This window comes from Enhydra lutris, unplaced genomic scaffold (genome assembly GCF_002288905.1).
Source record: "Enhydra lutris kenyoni isolate GAN:26980312 unplaced genomic scaffold, ASM228890v2 scaffoldscaffold43, whole genome shotgun sequence".
Taxonomy (NCBI): Eukaryota; Metazoa; Chordata; class Mammalia; order Carnivora; family Mustelidae; genus Enhydra; species Enhydra lutris.
Genome location: NW_019154127.1, coordinates 8,444,281 through 8,467,079, shown reverse-complemented (window position 1 = coordinate 8,467,079; position 22,799 = coordinate 8,444,281). Strand labels below are relative to the sequence as shown.

Genomic DNA, 22,799 nt, shown 5'->3' with positions numbered 1-22,799 from the left:
GACATGATGAGTAGTCCCTGGGAGACAAGGCAGACTTGCAACTTCTTAGCCTCAGGGAAAATTGCACTGTTATTTTTGGCACACATGCCAGAGGTCACTATTCATGCTCAAATAGCAAGAACAGGCTATAACCCTCGGTCCTCACGTGGTAGCCAAAGGGAATGTTGACACACACAGACACTCACACACAGGCATATAACCCTTGGGTGGATTAACACACTTTCTCATTGGTTACTCACAACAGGCCTGCGAATGAAGAAACACAGACACACTACCTGTCCCTTCTTACAGATGAGCAAACTGCAGCTTCCAGAGGGTCACAGGAACTGCTTAAGAAATGGCAAAGCCAAATGAAACATCTTTCTAGACTTAGGCTCTTCTCTAGACTCCCCATCTTCTGTACTTCCACTTGCTTGCACTGTCTCAGACACAATAAACAAGACAAGGTAAATAAGAACAATAAATTTTCAGGCCGCAGTAAGCTCTTTGCTTCAGAATAGTAAGACTCCTGTATTTCTGGTTTTCTTTTAATTCTATAAGGGGTAAACCTGTTGATTATCTCAAATATCAAAACTCTTGCCTCCAAGAGGAAAGATATTTCTTAAGGAAAATTCTTGAAGTGAACACATCTGGTTTTTTTTTTTTTCCATCTTAAAATATCACCAATACTCATAAGCATTTACATCCTCTTCACATAACGACTAGTCTTGAGAACACCTTTGCATACATCAAACCAGGTCAGAAAGAGAAAGTCCAGGAAACTAACCTAAAATGTAAAATGACTTGCTCAGGACCACAGGGCTTTTCAGGAGCAGAGACTTCTAGTCTACCAAGCAGTGCCTCCCAGCTGTGATGGTGGCATTGGTAGGGGCCTTCAGAGAAGGCTACTGGGAGGCAGGGCTTGACTTTCCCAAGGGTCCTGGAATAACAAATGATGCAATGTGATACAAGGATGCATTTGAGCATGAAGTTGTGTAGAAGTAAAACTCAGGAAACATAGTCAGAAGAGTAGGGGAAAACTGCAAAGGTTGTTTTATAACCAATGGAGTTCTTAAGGATAATTTTGAGAGCACAAGGAAGAAATAAAGTGTCCAGGCAGAGGGAATAGTGATTGCCACAGAAGTAAAGTAGCTGTAACTAGACTGTGAGTGTGTAAGACAGAACCATCCAGCCATGTGGCCTTGGCTAAAAGACAAGGATTGCATGTCTACTTGCTAGACAAGGACTAGAAGATTTCAACCTGGAAGTGCCTGGGTCAAGTCTGCATTTTAGATAGATCCCCAGGGCTGTTTCAGGATAAATCCCCAGTGTTGCAGGTGTGACAGTTGGTAGGTGCAGAGGCAGATGGAAGCGACATTAATAAAACCTTTCAGAGACAGCAGCTAAAGGGGTTAAGATTTAAGATACGTGAAATACTGGAAGCAAGGAAGAAAGAGAGGGAGATGTGTTCTCAGACTTCTTGCTTAGGCACAATGTGGGTGGTGATCCTATAAACTGAAGACAGAGAATGGAAGAAGAAGTCCAGGTATGAAAGCTGGTGGAAGTCTGTGAGGGACAGAGTAGTTTTGAACATGTTGATTTGGAGAATCCGTTGAACGTCTGGGTGGGGCCATCCAGTTCACAGCAAAGGTTCAATGGAGAGGTCAGAACTCGGTATATAAGCTAGGAAGTCATCGGCCATTTGTGGAATCAGGGATATTTTTGTGGAATACAGAAAAGGCAAATCCGGAAAACCCTGACATGACACTAGGATTGCCATTTGAGGAATCTTGTCTCAATATACCCACAGGTGGTGGCCTTGAACATTTCCAAGGGAATAGAGGTTGTTGACAAAGGGAAGAGCCCAGCATGGTGGAAATTACTCTCTGGGCAGGGGTTCCAATTTCCTGGACCGTATCACCATAGGGCCAGACTTGACAATATCCAAAAGGATCTCTTCCAGGTTTAATATGCTGTAATTATAAACCTCTCTCCACTATTGTAAATCTGGTAACCAGCACATTTACTCTGGAGGAAAAATCTTACCTTTAGAAAAGGAAGAAGATTTGCCCGAGACTGAGAGTGGAATATCAATGCTTTATTGGCTCTACGTGCCACGCGGTTGCAACTCTCAACTCTCTGATAATGAGGGAAGGACAGAAGAAATTTAAAGACAGCCATCAGAAAGGAGGAATACCCAACCTTTGCATCAACATGGATGGGACTGGAGGAGATTATGCTGAGTGAAATAAGTCTAGCAGAGAAAGTGAATTATCATATGGTCTCACTTACTTGTGGAGCATAAAGAATAACACGAGGACATTGGGAGAAGGAAAGGAAAAGTGAAGGGGGAGAAATCAGAGGAGGAGATGAACCATGAGAGACTGTGGACTCTGAGAAACAAACTGAGGGTTTTAGAGGGAAGGGGGTGGGAATGGGGGAACCTGGTGGTGGGTATTAAGGGGAACACATATTGCATGGAGCCCTGGGTATTCTATGTAAACAATGAATCTTGGAGCACTACATCAAAAAGTAATGATGTATTGTATGGTGACTAACATAACACAATACAAATTTAAAAAATAAAATAAAATAAAGACATTCTACAGAATGACTGAACTACTTAAACAGAAATGATTTCTACAATAAGTTATGGTATAGATGAGTCAAACTGAGAGAGCTAAATTTAGGGTTTTTAAGGACCCCTCCCCCATTGATGTCAGAAGTTTCCATGTAACTATAGGGAAGAGAAAAATGCTGATACAGGCTGTATTTTATTTCTCAAGGACTAGGATATTCAACACATCTGAATAAAAACAGCTGCAATGTCCACCCACTAGCAGGACTGGGGTACAAAAGTTGGCAGGGTCCTCGTATCACAAAAGTAAAGTGGTGACACACATAGGAAGATGGCCAAAACTGACAGGGCCTTATAAGGATATAATGCCTGGAATCAGGGTGGCTGTACTGTGGGGACCTTCACCACATAGGGCCGTCAAGCTGAAGCGATCAGTGATCCAGGGTGAGGACCTACAAGCACGGAGACAGAGAATGAAGGAGAATCAGGTCATGCATCAGGATACAGGGAGAGGTCATGCAAGCAGAGGGGTTGAACCAACAGCATAGTTAGGCTAAGAGCTGCAGTGGAGAGTCAACACAGAGCCAGCAGAGACAGAACGAGATTCCTACAGGTCAAGGATGAGTGTCATTAAGTTCTCATCATGGAGTTGTTTCTCCGCATGAATTGTCAGAAACTGCTAGAGTGGGCCCGTTTTGAAGCAGCCTTAATGCCCTTTCCCGTGAACCTGTGTTGCTGTGACAAGTCCCTTTTTGCCTGTTTTCGTTGTCTCTGCTACAGGGTGCTCTTAACCTATCCATAATCATGCTATCTATGCATCTCAGTAGAAACCAGATGGCAGGCTAACTATGAAGGATTGGATGCCACTGCGGGTAGGATGGTAGATCATGGTTCCTTAGGTCTTTCTGTTCTCAAGGGCACGTACCAGTTTAAGTAAGAGGCATTACACTAATTTCATTGCTATGAATACAGGGCTTATGAAAATCAAGTGTACTCATGATGTACAAAGTTGTTTGCTGACTCTCAAAGAGAGTTTTCTGGTTTGGGAATAGTGGTGCCAGAAGGATGAATAATCATTTTGTTAGCTGTGCTCCAACACCCAAGTCATGACACATCCTCTCTAGTGCTAGTTGGGCCACTGTGACTTGCTTAGCACTGTACCATGGCCATCGGGAACAAGAAACGCTACCTCTGGCTTCTAAGAACTAAAATATTGACGGCAGAGGAGCTGCAGCATGACCACAGGAAGCCAAGAGTCAATGACACACATTTTCAGGGACAGAATGCTACAGTTGTTGCTCATAAACAAAAGGTCAGAGGAGGAATAATGACAGTATAAGATAACAAGAAAATATTTTTTGCCTATCAGTTTGGCCAAGATTGAAGGGGAAGAAGTTCTCATGCCACTGGCAAGTTGGCAAGAATGTAAGGAAATAAACACTTTTATACACTGTCAGATCCGATCTTTGGGGGGGAACAATTGAGTAATACATGTCAAAATTCTTAATATTCACACTTTTTGATCAGTCTTAACCCTAAGATTTGTCCTCAGTATTTAACAGGACAAGGGCACCAAGATGAGTTCAAGGAGGCTCATCACAGCATTTTTATAAAATAGTGGAAAATCATAAGTGAATTAAATGGAACTGGCTGAAGAAATTATGGTGCATTTACCCATGATGAATGCTATGCAGTCACTTAAAAACGATGGTGTATTTTACCTTAATTGACATAGAAAGAGTGTGACACGATGTTAAATGAGAGAGTAGCTGACAACATTGCACATATAGTATAGATACACTTATAAAAAAGGAATTATATTTCCATATCCATATGTATTCACAAGTACAGAAATGGGAATGAAAAACATTCACTGAAACGTAACAGGGGTTTCCTCTGGCAGTTTTTGGGAGAGAACTGTATGTTCTGATTTATAATTTTTCATTATTTTTGGAGTTTTTAAATGATGAGCATATATTATTTTCATAAGCAGAAAAAGAATAAGGTTACAGAAAAGTAAAATAATAGTGGCCAATGTTTTGGTTACTGAACATGTTATGAACCCAAGGAAATCAAAGAAATATGAAGAAACTGAAGAGAGCTTTTCAGTAGAAGTGACCATTATTCTTAACAGCTCCAAAATAATTTTTTAATTAGGACAGATCTAATTTATATATGTATCACTCTGGCTCTCAAACTCAGTGGGTAATAACCTATATCCTAGTTGAAACAAAATGTTTTCAGCCCAAAATAGATAAGGTTATAAGCCCATCAAAAGTGATAACTTTCAAAAGACAATAGGAATTCAAAAAAAGTAAGACAAAGGAAAATGTATAAAATCTACTTAGCTTTTAGGGAAAAAAGAAATCAAATGATGACAAAAATATCAGCTCCAAAAATACCAAAAAAGCTTCAACAGGAGAAAATAGAAAGCAAAGATTGGCATATGGATGTCAAGATTCTAGTGTCAGAGAGGTTTTGAAAATTGGTCGTGCATCACCAATTATATATATCCAAGATCAGTGTGACAGATACTCCCTTCCAAGAGCAATGGCAAGTTTTTTTTTTAATGCCCTAAAAATCTCTTTGCAGTGACTGACTGATCGTGTAGCCATAATATGAGATTTTTAAATTCAGTTCATGATTGGTGACCAAATTCTAATGTCGGAAAAAGAAAGGAAAGAGATAAAGTTGTATTAAAGCCACTGTGTCTATTCCCATCTCAGAGGTATCTTACACATAAATGTCTTTTCTTCTTATCTCCAGAAAAAGCACAAAGAAGAAACCGCAGCAATGGCCAGGTTGACAGAATCCATGAGTGAGTAATGTGAAATTTATTTTTTTAACTTGAAATTTATTCTTTATCTTTGGTTTTTAATGGGAAACCATAAAATCATGCAAAAAAAAATCCCTTTCTTCGTGATTATCTCTCTCATCTAGGCCTGTGATCACCAAGGCCGATTTCACATATATTATACTGTGCTGACGTTACAATATGCATTACTTGAAATTCTCCTTGTCTGGAGTTGAACTCTGTGCGGAAATTGTTATTCAAAGTATGGGGTTTTATTTGTAGGTCTGTGTTGAGGATTGGGACCCACAATAATTCCAATTAGTTAAAGCAGATATTTCACAGGCTGGGTAACCTAAAGAGAAGAAAGAAAGGTTTGTCACTGTTAAACTTTTCAGGTGTACTTCAGAATTTTAGGATACAACGGTTTAAAAATGGAGTGTTTGATGTGGACGTAGCTGGTAATGATTCAGGTTTGGAATGGATCAGTGGCATAATTGGCATAGTGCTCTAAGCTCTTCAGTTAAATAAACAGGAGACACAAAGCATTTTAAAAGGAAAGAAGAATTAATTATAATAAATCCTTCTGCAAAATGAGAAATACAGTTCCATGCATTGAAGTTTGAATATCAAAGACCATGTGGATATGAAATACAGACAATGCAGTTTCTTCCCTTTGGAAGTATACATTTTCCTGGTGATATAATTCATATCTGAAGTTACAAGGGAAGCTTGCAGACACTTCTCCGTCATCATTCAGTCCATGAACACCTTATTAAATTTGACCTGCATAGTTAACCATTAACCTTGCCCACATTTAACTGGGCCCCTGCTTCCTCCTTTTGCTGTTCCTCAGATCATGAGACTATTAAAATACAAGTGTTCTCCTGTAGCATACTGAATGAATCCCCTAAAAATCTTCCCCCTTCAAGAAAAAGAGTAATGTTAAAAAGATCTTTACGTTGCATATCTTTAATTCCTGGCCCAAAACCATGCATGATTTCATTTATCTTGAGCATTAATTTTAACCATACAAATGGTGATTCCAGGGGCTGCACAACCCCCCCACAATGTACATGCCTTTCTTCCAATCGTTTCTGTATCAATCCAGCCCTATCTCTGCCCCACCCTTCTTCCTACCTCAAGTTTTGCAGATTACAACATTCCAAAGCATTGGTGACTTGGTTTGAAGAACCCAAAATTGGTTCCCTGTAAGGGAAAGGACCTTAAGTCATGGCATGTGCTCCTCTCAGACTGAGAAGGAAATAGTGAGGTGACCAGTACCATCACAAAACTGACAAACCTGTGTTGTCAAACTATGCAGTGGGACCGTGGACAACACCAACTTACTGACAATCCATGGCACATTCTCAGATTTAACTCTAATCTCTAAGTCCAAAGTCACCAGAACAAAAGACCCACACAAATTTTCTGAATGCTAGAAGGATCAGTGGCCTGGAACACAGCATCACTGCCAATGAATGGAGTCTTGAGTGTGGGAGAAAATTGAACTGCATGGTGTTGCATGTGAGTTGGGATGCTAACAGTTTTCACAATGAGGTCCATGTTAGAAACTGATGTTCTAGTTCAGTGAACTTTTCAACTCTTCTAACTGAATTGTAAAACATTAAGGGCACTATAAGAGTCAATATTTTCAACATGGTCGGTATTTCTGATAAAGGTGGACTAATTTTTCTATCTCTATGGGATCCTGATGCATTTAAGTTAGAATTTCCCCCCCACCAACACCACCACCACCACTGGACTACTGATTTGTTGAGTTCCGGTTTCAGGTTTACCTCTGCAATAATTTTAATGACTTTGACCCATGAATCTATTGGCTTAAGAGAATTCTGTAAAAATTGAATTCCAAACCTTTGTGTAGGTGAAACGGTGGAGCCATTCTTCTAATTTGCTTTGTCTTTATGAAAAAGATTACATGGGTATGTTCAATGCACAAGGAAATTTAGAGAGTGAAAACAGATCTTAGAATCCTACTCAACATTCCAGTTTACTGACCCTTACAAAGGTAAAGAACACTATTATAAAAAATACCTAATTCTTGTAGGCACCTGCTATGAAAGTTAATCATGCAGTCACCACTAATAAACATTTCATCAAAACTAAACTCATGAATAATGTTACAAACAGCTATACGTTGATGGTACATAGGAAATCTACAAGGAAGTAAATACATAATTACAAGTAGGGAGATTCTATCCGTAGGCTAAGCAAAGAATTAGCATGCAATTATGACACAATAAGTTTGATGGGAACATCAAATCCATGGCCACTGGGGAAAAGAGACATAAACAGAACCACAAATGCCCAGGACACAATGCTCTGAATGGTTTTCCAGAGTCAGTAAACACTTTGCTTGTTAATCTGCCAAGCAAAAGCCATCTGGTTACTAGAACATCTCTATGTTTAACCAGAATCAGATGGAGATTCTTCTCCTATCACCATAGGGGGCCAAATGCGATCAATGGGTATGCAAGTACCATGATGGGGTTATGGTATCTTCTCCATCTTCTAGACTAGGGATAAGGAGTATTTTTTCTATGTGCCATTAATCACCACCTCAAAAAAAAAAAAAATCTGTGTTCATCTACCAATTCTTTAAAAGGGCAAGCAGAAGACACAAAAATGTTAGCAGATTTTTAAATGTTTAATAAAAGGAAACTTGATTTCATCAAAGCAAGATAACTCTTCAAAATAGTTTTATGCCACATTGTTAAAATGAGGAGGGGGCATGAAAAGGAAGAAAACAAAACAGAAAGGAAGAAAAATGGATGTGGAGGAAGAGGTAGACAGTAAAAGTAGACCTGATAAAAATACAAGGGAAAAAGTATCTATGAGAAAGACCCAGAGATGGAGCTGTTAAAAAAGGAAAGGCACCAAATCACAGGGAGCAAAAGGAGACAAGTAAGCATAAAGGAGAGGAGGTGAGGAGAGGTATTAACAGAAAGAGGCTTAGTGGGGTCTGAAATTAGTGGACTGCACACTTGTATTAACCAGTGGTGGGCTTTCAACCCTTCAAAAGCTATTGATTTTTTACCACTGCCAGTTGACATTTTAGGCTCTGTCTGCATCTTGGAAATGGATATATTCATACTTACACCACCAGAAGCCCAGTTCCAAATGATGCAAACAAAACCCACTTTGGAAGAAATTACTCTGAGCTTGCCCATCAGTGACCAGCATTTTACTACCCCAGGCACTAATTGAAACTGAGCTGAGCCTGACCAGTGGAGACTGCCAACCTTGTCTATAAATCAGCATCTGGTGACCCAAACAAGGAAACCACACGCTGCACTGTGCTGTTGGTAAAGGTGTCATTGGGGAGGGCAGGGTCTGTCCTGGTCACTGGGATCTAGGTCAGACAGTGACGGTCTGGAAATGTCCCAAGGCATGCACATGGCCTGGGGGCTCCAGAATCTTGGTCTGTATGAGGTACCTCTGTATGTTGTGCTTACATAAGTTTCTGTGTTTACATAATTCACTTCATGGTCAGTGCCTGCTCATGTATCATTGCCACACCTCGAGCTCCAGTAAACATGTCAAATACAGCATGGGGAGTCTCACCACATGGGTCCATTCACAATGTGGATTATAACCAAGTATCCATCTTGTGCATGGTGATCGGGTTGCAAGGATGGAACAGGTAGGGACGCTGGCCCTATTGCCTTCCAGGCTGCAGGGCCCTTCCCGGGGTCCCCCATCTGGCACTCTGCTGGCACCCCACTCCCACCTCCTTCCTGGAAGCAACAGCATGTCAATGCAGTAGCAAATGGTGCCCAGGGCCAGCTAACCCCAAATGCTAACCCAGGTTGACTTTCTCGGCTTCCTTTTGCCACCTGCCCACCTCTCTCAGCACATGTTCCCTAAGCATTTCCTCTGCCATCCGTAGGATCCTTTCCAGTCTTCCCCAGGAGCCATCCCATCAGGCTGCACCCACCCTCCCCGCCCTATTGTCTCCGTGGTTGTCACAACCATCACACACCTGCACAGGAAAGACAAGAGCTGCTCATTTTCATTCTCAAATACACAGTCGAGTGCCAACTATGCCCTAAGTAGCTCCAGGGAGGTCCCTCCCAGCCTGGACAGAGACAAGTGGGCTGTGGTTCCTCCCACTGCCCATAACCAGAGCCAGGGGCCTGTTTTGTAGGTGCTTAAAGGTCTTAGCTGTCTGCATTAATGCAGAGGGAATTCCTCCTGTGATGAAAGAAACAGCTCAAATTTAGCCCAGATTTGAAAATGTTTAGTGTCAAAAGAAGTGAAGAGTGAGAACCCGCTACAATCACTGCACATGAAATTAGCTCCATTCAAGAGCAGTGTTTTTTTTATCATTTATTCCCTCCTTATGGAGATGCTATCATAACCCTGGCATTGTGTTAAGGTGTGGAAAGACCAAAAAACAGGGTCCCTGCCTACACCATGTGCAGTGTTTTGGGGAGGCAGGAAACTCACTGCCACCATGCAGAGCAGCACATCCTGGCAGAGGCTGCTGGACAAACATTGCCATTTGGAGGCAGATGTCCAGCCAAGATCTCCCTCCAAGGACTTCCATTAAGGTGCCCAAAGGGTGTGCAGATGCCACGAGGCAGCCGGTGGGCATGTGAGTGCCAGGACCTGCACCCAGCAGAGGGAAGGACAGAGGTGTGAGGATGTGGCCAGTGGGGGGAAGAGCAAGGTGTCGATGTGGCCTCAGCAAGGAGCTGGGGCAGGGACACAGCAGATGGCTGGGCACATGAGCCAGTCGGACAGTGAACAAGGGTGCAGCTTGGGTTTCTCCTATAGGGGAGGGGCAGCACTTAAGATTTTTAAGCAGATCAGCCTTTTAGAAAGATTGCCAAAGACCTCACTGCGTGCACTTCTGATCCGGGCAAAGGCAGACAGAGGCAGCCAGGAACTGGGACCGCAGACGAGGGCATATCAGAATGTGTGAAAGAGGCAGTGATCAGATGTGACGGAGAGGAGAAGGGGGGTTGTGGGGATGCAGCATAGGCTTTGAGCTTTGGGAAGGGAACAGGTGGAAGCTTCCAGGAGCCCCCGGTGCTGGAAATGCCCACAGGAGAAGGAGTGATTTGAGGTGTTGATGATGCAATGGGTTCAAATTTGAAGGTACTGAGCTGAGGAGATGTACCCTAGTAGGGCACAGGCTCCAGCTGTTCGGAGTTTCTTTGTCAACACGGTCAGTGTGCCTGTAGGAAAGGTGTCCCCTCTCTCAGGGGTGCAAATGGGCAGCCGTGAACGTGTTGGGAGTGACCAGGATTTCTGCCACCCAACACACACACCCGCACACACATACACACACCCAAATGTGCACACATGTGTATTTATTGCTCCTCCGTGCCACGTGTCCATACTGGTCAGGCATGCATTGGGCACTTCAGGATCACCCAGAGGTTCTTTCTCCTCTTGTGGCTTCAGTTTCACAGCTATGATGGTGAGAACATGGCATATCAACACTACACCTTAAAATTCCACCCAGAAGTGACACGTGTCACTTCTACTCTCATTGCATTAGCCACAAGCCAACACCACACCCAACCTCCAAGATGGAAGGGGTGCTTGGAAGGAGGATGTACGGCCAGCTCTAACCAAAGATGGAGGGACTGAATGAACTGTATGGTGGAAATGTTGAGAAGCCAGAATGAGAGGCAGGGAGACAACTCACTGCCAAGCAAAGGCAGGGGACCACCATCACCCTAGGTCATGGGGATGGAAGAAGGTGGCATCTGGGAGCTACACAGGAGATGGGATTGCTGCCAGAGGTTCCTCCTGAGGCCTAGAAGAGAAATGGAAATATCCTGAAGAAGTATCTTCAAAAAGGAAATGTGGATGGGAACAGCCAAGACAGAGAATTCAGGAGAGCAGGTATTGGAATTTTCCTTGAGAGTCTCTTTGTCCCTTGGTTCCAGGGTTCCAAAGAGAGGGAGAATGGAAGCATGATCCCCTTTCATGTTCAGCCCATGTGTCCTGTCCTGCTTGCTGGGATATCATAAGCCACTTACCACGGTAGAGAAAGTGCCCACCTACCCTCTCAGACACGTCGTTTCCAGTGCCCCAGGCCAGACCCTCTTGGGCAAGGTGTAGGATTTTAGCACAAAGTAGCACACTTCTGCAACCCCCTACCCCATGGGAAGGGACTAAAGTTACAGGTCCAGGCAGACATGGCACACAGGCTTGGCCTCTACTCATGGCCGGCCCAGACCTCGCAGCTGGTCTGTCGACTGGGTGTCAGGGGCCATGGAGGACAGTTCAGGTGGGGGCAGACCTGTTCTTGTATGAAGTCGCTGGGGTGCTAAATGCCACTTTATCCTCAGAGACTAAAGCTCCACGGGACCCACCAGATAGTGCTTTTTAAGGCATACCTTCTCCTTTCCAATAAAACTCAGACACTTTGAGATCTGTCCCCGAAGCTCACACTCACACAGGAAGTCACAGCATCATCTCACAAGGGACCAACTTAAAGTCCAGCTCCTTGCTCCTGACTCCTCAGTCCTGCCATTACATGGTCTGTATCACGCTTCATTACTTCATTCTCTAAATGAGCTCTTCAGTGAAAGCCAGCGAGGCAAGCATAGCTGCCTCTCATACCAAGGCAGAGGGTCTTTCTAACAGGGAAGTTTCGGGTCTTTGTGAAGCCCCCAGCACTCTGCCTCCATCAGCCCTCTCTAGCAGTGTGCCTTCAGCTTTCCTGACTGCCTTGCCCTCCCCCTCTTCTCATCTGCCTTCCTCTGTGACAGAAGGTGTGTGTCACTGTGCCCATCTAGTATCTCCTTTCAACTCTCCTCCGGTAGTTCCCCAGCTCCCCTCCTTTCATATCTCCCAGCCTCCTGGGTGGATAGGAAGCCAGCCTCAGCCCCTCCTGCAGGTGCACAGATGCTGAGGAGCTACAGGGCTGGGTATGGGCCGGCACTCACGCTGACGGCTCCAGCCCTTGCCGAACTAAGCCACTCAACCATGTGCTTCTGGGGGTAGGTTCTGGAGGCCCAGCCTAGAAGCCGGTTCTCTCATTCTCCCTTAAACCTGGGAGCTATAGCATATCCCTAAACAACTCACCCAGTCACACTCGCCAGATTGGCTTTGTCATCTCGACTAGTAACTCGGACTGATAAAGGCTGACCTATAGCACGAGGGGAGGGAGCCACAAGGGTGGACGCCAAGAGGGCCCAGCTCCAAGGGGAGCAGAATGTAGATCTATGTGGAAGTTTAGGTTGCACATTCAGTCTCCAGGCAATATACCATCTCAGTCCCATCGCTAGGCAGAAAAGCTTCCTTTGATCCAAAGCCGAAGACAGTCAGCAGGCGTTTCCCTGTCTGTGTTCCTCGGAAAAGCTGTTATTTTTTTTTTCCACTATGAGGCATGTGCTTGTCCTTACTGGAAAGCATCTTTCAAATTCAAGGATAATTGCTCTCCAGCTGAGATCAGGGGCGTGTTCAGTGGAATCAGAGCTCCTAGCTCTGGGGCCAGAGGGCCAGGAACGGACTTTAGTCCTCCTTCTGCTTAGCGGCCTGAGCCTGGTCTCCACGGGGATGGGTTCTTGGCCACCCCTCCTCCCCTTCCCTGTCCCCTAAGGTGGGACTTCTTGCTCCTGTGATCTCCATCTGCCTCTCACTGCAGAGCCTGCCTCCAACAATCGGCTCCTCCATTGCCATCCCCAGAACAGCCTGTCCTGGAACAGCCTATAATTTAAAGGATTTCACTGGTGGAAACACACAGCAATGTTCAAAATGGCAAAGTGAGTAATTTCAGCATAGGGTGCCCGACATTTGTATAAGTTATTACTGGTCTCGGTGCCAGTGGAAATCGGGCTAGACCTGTTTTCTCAAGCTTATTTCCGTCCAAGATCTCAGAGGTCACTTTGACCCCCATCTTCTGATGAATGTCAGACTTGGTCACCAAGACACTCTTCCCTGACCCCTGTGCCTCCTCTCTGGCAACAGGAACACTGTGGCTGGGGTTTCTCAACTTAGGCACCTTTCACATTTGGAGCTGGGTATTTCTTTGTTGTGAGGTTTTGTGCATGGTGGGGTGTCTAAGAGCACCTTTACCTCAACTCATCAGACGCCAGTAGCACCTTCCCCCAGTTGTGACAACCAGTGTCTTCAGACATTCCCTGATTTGGCCTGGGGAGAGGCTGGGAATCACTGTTCTAGGTAAAAGCAGGAGGAAGGTGAAACAGACGCTAATTACTTTTCTTCCGCAGCAATGGTGGGATTTGCTAGTGGACCGGCAGACCCTCCTGAGACTTTGGTCTCCAGTGTCTGTCCATGCCCCAGCTTCCCACCACTACTTGGTTAATGCAGGAATGGTCAACCTGAGCCACTCCTGGAGGCCACCAAGAGAGTCTGTCTGCCTGGGCTGCCTGACTTTGGGGACAACCAAGCCATTTGTAATTCTATTTTATTGATGATGCAATTGAGTCTCAGAAAGATGGAGTGACTTTTCCACTAATGTTCAAGAAGAGAGCAAGAAATACCACAGCTCTTGGCACTGGCAGAAACTGGAGGGATGGAAAGTGGGCAGGGGAGGAGGTGGAGACCAGACTTCTGGAGACTACCAGGGGTGTCCTTCTTTCCAAACAGCAGTTTTTAGGACCTCCCCCTGGACTCTCTTAATAATAATTTTTCTCCCTCACTTTGTCCTTCCAAGCCATTGGTGGTGGAAAGCCCAGCTCTGGGGCAGCCACATCCTCTCTGACCTTCTTCACTGGTTTCCATTTGTCCCCATCTCAGGGGGCACCAATGTCATTGGCATTTCACTGGAGTGGCTTCCTCCCTTGTTTAGGATCACTGGGACTTTGTTCCTTTTACAGAAGGTAATCACACACAAGGCAGATGTTGGAGGCATGAGTCACCATGGCAACTTGGAGTCAGCTGCCCAAGCCAGGATGCTATTATGATCCACTGCAGCCACAAGCAACCAAAACTCTTTACCTCTGTCTTCTCTTCCAATTCACACATGCCGCAGCAACAGGCTGTGCTCCTCAGGCCCTCTTTGCCCAGACAGTGGGGTGCTCAGATGACATCCCAGAGCTATGGAAGAGCCATGGCTCCCACTCAAGACCCAAGGGCTGAGCTACTGGTCCAAGATGGGGACCCAGATCCCATAGGGAATGGGAAACACACCCACCCCCACTTGCCTTTGCTCCAGCCCAAACTAAGAAAGTAAACAAATACATTTTTAAACTCTCTTCCCTCATACTTCCTCCCTCGCCTCCTGCCTCCCACCAAATGCCACCCCGTCTCATTGTCCTTCCCCTCCCTCCTCCCACATGCTGCCACCTGGCTCCAAGAGCCTGCTCCAGCCTCCCACCACCTGCCACCAGCTCATGATCCTTCCCTCCCCCCTCCCACCACTCCCCATCCCCCCCCCCACCATCAACTGCTCTGCTAACAACAGGTCTCATCAAGGAAGACAGAGGGGGAATGAAAAGATGTGTCTCTCCGGGGCTGGGTCACCCCAAGGCAGGCTGTGGGGTTGGAAGTTAGGGTCCCAAGCTTTTTTCTCAGGCTGCAGAGCAAAGGGTCCCCTACCCAGAGATGTGGTCACGAGGAAGTCTGGAATGTAAGGGACAGATGCCCAACAGGACAAGCAATTATGGGCAACCAAGAGTAGGAGAATGTGTGTGTGTGTGTGTGTGTGTGTGTGTGTGTGTGTGTGTATGGTCTGTGCATGTTTTAGGTAGCCTGAGATAAGGCACTGGAGATGTGAGTGAGCAGATAATAGGAGGGAGCAATGGAGAATAGTGAATTCTAAAGGCTCCAGCTTGAAAACAGAGCACCAGGACTGGCAGGGGACTGTGCCCATGACAAGTGCACAGTGTTTTCTCACACCCGGATCCATGTGATCTCTTGGACAAAGGAATTTGCTTTTTACCTTGTGCAGCCCTCTTTGCTTCATTGATATTCCCAGGGAAGGGAACCCACTGGTCCCTCTGCAGGTCTACTGTCCCTCCCACTCTCAGCCCTGCTCTCCCTCCTGATGACAAGCTGGGACAGGCTGTGGGCTAATCACTTCCCGCTGCCTCCCTGAATTTGTCTAGGGAGGGGAGGCAGGCAAGGGAAACACCTGGCTTCTGGCACTGGGGAAGACTAAAATCAGGTGGAGGTGGGTGGCACCTAGTGGGAGAAAGTCACTTCCAAGACCTCACCAAGTCTTGGCTTCACCAAGAAGAAAGAGCTAAGGGAGTCAGCAGTAAAAACATTGCTGCCTACATTTCTCGTGCGCTTTTCTGCTTTGATTTAATCTCCCTCACAAGATATTAAATTTCAGACTCAAAGGCTTTAAGGGGAGGGAGGCATCTTGATTTTAAATATTGACTCAGAGAATTGCTTTGCAGCCCAGAACTGCATTTATAAAAGTTTCTACACAATTAGCAAACATCCCTGACATGCATGCGGGGTCCCAAAGAGAGGTCTGTCAGCCACTGTGATCCCTGACACTGCTGAGTCTAACTGCTCCACATCCTAGCCATGAACCCACTGGCATATTACCCATTCTTCTCTGCAACTGAGCATAGCAACCACCCGGCACTGTTTTAATAATGGGCATAGAATTAAAACTATATATGTGCGTGCGTGTGTGTGTGTGTGTGTGTACACACACACACAAACTAATATGTATATTTATGTACATAATATATTATATAATGTCTATAAATAATTGCATTTAAATATGAATCCACATGTGTAAGTTAATAGGTACATTGAAAGTTTATATATATGTAGAATATATGTTCTTATACTGAAAGCTAACCTAAAAGCATTTAACACAGCAGTTGTCCCACAAAAGGTACTATTATCGCCGTACCTCATTTTACTCTTCTCTAGCTGTTATAAGTATATTTATATTGTCAATTTTCATCACCTTGTATTATATCCAAGTCTCTTAAAAAAATCAAGGATTATGACACGGTTCCATGATTTTATAAATTGGCATTAGGTACTAAAAATTTATTATTGAATGATTTAGACTACTTGGAGGGTTTTAATATGTGGTGTTTGTTACCTGTGTTACATCTGTGCCCAACACGTGACCTTATGAGAGTCTCCTTATGGGCTTCATTGCTATACATCAGTACTCTTTTCAACTCAATCTACGGACTCTTCCCTCACATTATCATCTGGCACAGATGTGATATTGATGGTGTCCACTCCCTGGACTCATACAGTCCAGCTCTCAAATTTAATAGAGAGAAAACTCACTTTTGATTTTCTGAAGTCAAACCCAAACCAAACGTCACTCCCTTCCAGGTCACTAGGGATGTTTTTCACTAAGTATTTATTTAACTCAGATCATGGTTCTAGTTCTTACCTAAAACTACATGTCCAATGAAATCAAAGAAAAGAACCCAATGATCTGTGTGCCCTGAGTGCTAAATAATCCCTTTCCCTAGATAATTTTCTCCTCCAAGTTGCTAAGCCCTAGCCTGCGGGGACAGGCCTTTTCTGTTTTCTAGCACACAAGAATGTTCTCAGTTAGATAATGGCTAGGAAGAAACAAGTCTGGATTTTTCTCCTAAAATCCAGGATGCTGGTCTGGATTTTTTTTTTTTTTTTAATTCAGAATGCTCTCCTCTTGTATATGTTCCAAATTCTCTTTCCTTGGCTTTAATGAAGGGAAAGGTGTCAGACGCATCTCCAAGACTCTCCCATGGAGAAGGTTTTTTTACCATACTTTCCTGTCAAACTTATAAATATCACTCTGTGGCCAATGAGGAAAGAAGAAATAATTTCTTGGACAAATCGAGTAGCATTCCTCAATTACTTTGCATGATCTTTCTCTGCGTCCTCTTAAAAAAATAATCTGATTTTTAATGTAAATCAGGAGTGAGTCCATCACAAACAATTAACCAAGTAATAGCGAAGAGCTTACCAGTAGGCACCATGAGTGTATGTGGAGGGTGAGGTAAGCTATAAGAGCTCTTGTCTTGTCATAAGAAAGTAAGTGACAAAATTCCAAGTGAGTGGGGGATACCAGCAGACCCCACCTTTGATTTTTTTTTTAAACCATAACACATCAGATGAAGTACAACTCAACTACATACTTGTTGGAGGAACCAAGTGTACGTTGTGATTTACCAAAGACAAGATCATCCACAAGGATAACTTTGAATCTACTCGCTGTCAAACAAAATGGTAACCATTTGCTCATTTCTGGGCTTGAGTATTATTGACCCCAGAATTTCTCAACACAGAAGCTGAGATGTGAAAAAGGAGAGACTCATTTGTGGGGGTCCAAGAAGGCTCCAGGAAATCTGGGCCTTGGGGAATGGACAGGCTTTCTTAAGGAGAGAAGAAAGGGTTACAGTGCTGTAGGTTAAGGGGGTGTGGAGAGAAAAGGGGGTAGACATGAGGTGGGTAGTCCTTCTCTTGGAGAGCACAATGAAGGCAGAAGAGCACGGGGGTGTATGGAAAACAATGATCAGGATGTATTGACAAAAGCTGGATATTTTAAGTGGGAAGATAGTTAAAGTCTAGGAACAATGGATGGGGTCAGTGAGGCATTGAATGTTGGATAGGAAGTTTGTAAGTTATCTGACAGACCAACATTTTCTGAAGTATATTCCTCAGGACATTAATCCCATGACATCCTCAAAATCAATTTTTAAAAAGTAGAGTTGATGCAGGGTGTTGGTGACACAATTAATCCAGGAAGAATGTGTCCCTCCGCTTGAGATTTCCAGTGCCTACCAGTATTAAAAAAGCTGCAAGGTGCCCGTAGTAAAGAAATCTGCCTAACTTCTGCAGTAGGGTGAAAAATGGACCTCCAGAAGAGATCCACATCGTAATCCCTGAAGCTGTGAATGTTACCTTGTATGGAGAAAAAGTGCGAGGAAGTCTTGGCAAATGTAATTAATTTAAGATTCTTGACTTGGGTAGATTATCCTTCATTACCCAGATGGGCAATGACATGTAGACTCCTGGGAAGAAGGCTGGGGGAGATTTGACGTCACACAGCAGAGCTGGCAATGTGAAGACAGAACAGAGAGATTGGGAGGTGCTTGTCTTAAAGACCGAGGTAATGCAGCCACAGTCCAAGTAGCCCCTAAAGGCTGGAAGAGGCAAGGAGGACAGTCCAGAGGGAGTGTGGCAATGTTGATGCCTTGCTCTCAAGATCTCTCAGCTCCAGAACTGTGGAGAAGGCATCACTGTTGGTTCGTGCCACTCAAGTTTGGGTAAATTGTTACGGCAGCCCCAGGAAATGAACACAAGAGAGATATTAGTTGAAGGACTGCTCTGCTTCTGAATTACATTTGTCTAACAGCTATATCATCATAAAGATTACAAAGGTGTCAAACATGACATTAAAAAAAGATTTGGCTAGTAGGAAATGCAGTAAATGTATCAATTGGGAATTTTGAATTTTCCTGACACTCACTGACCCTCTAAGTTGACCAGAACCAAAATATTCACTATTTTGTACAAGAGCCTCATTTTGATGTCAATTCCAATGGAGTAATTTGCACTGTTATATCAGACATAGCTGAAATGTTCATTTAGAAATGGCTTTAACTCTGTGGCCCCTAGGCAGAGCGGCCATCCCTCAGGGAACCTAAGACCAGTAGAGGGTTTTATTATAAAATAGAAATTAGTCCATGGAGACTTGTTCTTTGAGAAGTCTCCCATGGCCTTTGAGGGCCCGCTCTGGCAAAGTTGTGGACTCCTACATCTAAAAGAAGGAAAGACATTTTCTTAGGTGAAGCATCCTCTCAGCAAAAGCCTGCTTCTCAATACTGGGGAGGAAAAGACAGTTAAGGACTTTCTTTGGACAGACAAAAACAATCATGCTTTAGAGGCTATGAAGCAGAAGACTCTGCAGGCTTTCAGAAATGAGAGCTCCCATGTTGTAGTGGCCCCAGAGCTGGTCCAGGGGTGCTGGCTACCCAGTGGGGTCTGGCAGAGGGAACCAGGCACCTGGCTGCACCCTGCGTTCCCACCCATAAGGAGTGGGGTGACTGCTACATTCTGATAAACTCTTCATTGTGAAAGAAGTCTAAGGGCCACTCCCCAACTCCCAGACCTTCCATAATGAGAGACTTGTCATCGTCCATGTGCATTTGGATTGTTCTCACAAACGCCTCTCAGAAGGCAAATTCAGGGCACCTGGTTCACCCAGGTATAGTAGCAGCAGGTCACAGTTAGTTCAAAAGGTCTCATCTGAAACACTGTGAGTGATGCACATTTTTAACAAACAGGTGTGACAGTTTCTTGTGTATCGATTCTCCCCTCCTCAGTCTGAATCCTAGTACTGACTCAGATATGCAATCTTAGCTCTGGTTGCTCCTGACTTATGCTAGCCTAAAGAGGTCTTTAAAATGATAATGGCAGGTGCCTCCTTAGCGCAGTAGGTAGCGCGTCAGTCTCATAAAATGATAATGGCTCTTTGATAATATAATTCTAATCCAATGTGATTACAGTAAAACTCTGTCATTCAGCATTTCCTGTGTATTTGTTGTGTCTGCCCTTTTGCTGGACAACATGGACCCTATCTATGGAGTAGAATTTACCAGTTGATTAACCAAATCCAACTGACTAGAATCTTCCCATACCTATATATGATACATTTGGGGAAAATAAGAAAATGACAAAGAATGAAGTAATCAGCATGTACCCCTAGCAGTGTGGGCATAAATATTTCTTAAGTGAATCCTGAAAACAGAAAGTTTGTTTAAAAATAATAAAATAATTACCCTCTGGTGAGAAGTAACTTCCTGGTTAAGCACAGGGTTTCTTTTTGGGGTGATGAAATTGTTTTAGAACTAACAGTGGGGATGGTCACACTTTACAAATATGTTAAATGCTACTGTATTGTTCACTTATGGTTCATTTTATGTTATGTGACTTTCACTTCAATTTTTTTTTATTTATTTTCAGCATAACAATATTCATTGTTTTTGCACCACATCCAGCTCCATGCAATCCGTGCCCTCTCCAATACCCACCACCTGGTTCCCCCAACCTCCCACCCCCCCCGCCCCTTCAAACCCCTCAGATGTTTTTCACTTCAATTTTTAAACATTAAGTTACTTTCCATATTAAGTTCTGGTGTACTGGGGACAAAATAAATTCAGCCATGTCTTCATAAAACTGCAACAGAACAGTCCATAAGCCAACAAATCACTGTGTGAGAGAATCCTCTAGGTGGCCATACCAGTTGATAAAACAAAAGTATTTCCAGAAAATTCCATGTGTCCCATCAGTTTATGACCTTCTCAGTTAGAGTATCCATTTCTGTGTCTGGACTGCTTGAAGCCTTTCCCTTAAATATGAAGCACTCAAAATGCAAAGATTAGATCCTTCAATTCCCTAGGGACCATAGTTCTTTCCATAAGATAAAAATGTCATGTAATTGATGAAGACACTGAAGTAAATAAACTACTGGATAATTTATTGTTGAGGTTGGAGGTGCAGGAGGGCAGGCAGGGGTGGACAGAAAAAGCAAACCTGAACCAGAAGACTCCAAACTCCTATGTTGAGGGAAACATTTTTTTTTAATTTCTTTTCAGCGTAACAGTATTCATTGTTTTTGCACCACACCCAGTGCTCCATGCAATCCGTGCCCTCTCCAACACCCACCACCTGGTCCCCCCAACCTCCCACCCCCCGCCCCTTCAAAACCCTCAGATTGTTTTGAGGGAAACATTTTTTACATAAAACTCCAAGTTGGGAAACTCAGAATCAAAGGATAAAAATAATTAAGACTGCCATTTTGAAAATGGGCAGAAATCATGTATCATGATATTTTGATGTATTTTGGCAGAAATCAGGGAAAATCATCAGATAAAGGATTAGGGACTTAACAACAATGCTAGAGGGAGAGTGACAAACTTGTCAATGACAACACAAAGCAGCCTGTGCTTGATGCTGGGGAAATAAGAACAAACATCAGGAGTGATTCGTCCTGTCAGTTATGCATAACTGTGTTGTAATGAATCTGGTCTTTGTCCCTGGGTCCTGGCCCAGAGTTTCCTGAGTAATGAACATCTTTGCTCTGACAATGAGGTGACTCTTGATGAGCCCCTAGGTAGCTTCAGGATGGGAGCTGCTCCCCTAAAATACCAGGCCTGACCTGAGTGGGGAGATGGGGCTGGAGATTGAATTTGTCATGTAGTCAATGATTTCACAAGCTCAGTGGAGCTTCCTGGTGGATAAAGAGCTTGACATCCCAGGACGGTGATGTGCCCTGACTTTCCAAAGAGGGGGCATGGAAGCTCAGCTCTCCCAGACCCTGCCTATGTGTTTCCTTTATAATAAAACTGAAATAGCAAGTATAGTGCTTTCCTGAATTCTGTGAATCATTCTAGCAAATCATCGACTCTGGAGGGGTCATGGGAACCCCAGAATTTATAGTTACTAGTGTAGTCAGAAATAAAGATCAAAAGTGCAGGTGGTCTGGGGGCCCCCAAAATGTGAGTGGCCTCTGAAAAAGGGCAATACTGTGGACAACTGAATGCTTAACTTGTGGGGTCCAATGGCATAGCCAGGTGGTTAGTGGAAGAATTGAATTGCAGTACACCCAGTTAGAGTAGAAATAGGTTTTAAGTTCTTTTCCTGGAAATCTTCAGATTTTTTTTTAAGTTTTTATTTAAATTCCATTTAGTTAACATACAGTGTAATATTGGTTTCAGGTGTACAGTATAGTGATTCAACACATCCATACATCCCCTGGTGCTCATCACAAGTGCACTCTTTAATCCCCATCACCTATTTAACCCATCCCCCCACCCCACCGCCCCTCAGGTAACACACAATTTGCTCTCCATAGTTAAGAGTCTGTTTCTTGGTTTCTCTCACGCACTCTCATCTTTTTTTCACTCTGTTTATTTGTTTTGTTTCTTAAATTCCACATATGAGTGAAATCATATGGCATTTGTCTCTCTCTGATTGACTTATTTTGCTTAGCATTATACTCTCTAGCTCCATCCATTTTGTTGCAAATGGCAAGATTTCATATTTCTTTATGGCTAATATTCCATTACACACACACACACACACACACACACACACACACATCTTTATCCATTCATCAGTTGATGGACACTTGGGCCATTTCCATAATTTAACTATTGTGATATGCATGTATCCCTTTGAACTAGTATTTTTGTATTTTTTTTAAGATCTTAATTATTTTTATTTGAAAGAGAGGGTGAGTGTGATAGAAAGAACATGAGCTGGGGGAGGGACAGAGAGAGAGGGAGAAGTGGACTTCCTACCAAGCAGGAAGCCTGACACAGGGCTCCATCCCAGGACTCCAGGACCCCAACCTAAGAAGAAGACAGAGGTTTAACTGTCTAAACCACCAGGCTCCCCTATTTTTGTATTCTTTAGGGAGGTACCTAGTAGTGTAATTGCTGGATCATAGTGTAATTCTAATTTTAACTTTGAGGAAGCTCCATACTATTTTCCAGAGCAGCTGTACCAGTTTCCATTCCCACC

At 43.9% G+C, this 22,799-nt stretch overlaps 1 protein-coding gene across 1 annotated transcript in view; it reads left to right on the top strand.

Annotated features, from left to right (window-relative positions):
* The window catches only part of LOC111155756 (potassium voltage-gated channel subfamily J member 6), a 282,902-nt gene that overhangs the window by 80,499 nt on the left and 179,604 nt on the right, over positions 1-22,799 (top strand). The window contains exon 2 of the mRNA XM_022516141.1: positions 5,324-5,375. Within this exon, the coding sequence (XP_022371849.1) occupies positions 5,351-5,375 (25 nt within the window). The 5' untranslated portion in view covers positions 5,324-5,350. The remainder of the gene's footprint in view (positions 1-5,323; positions 5,376-22,799) is intronic.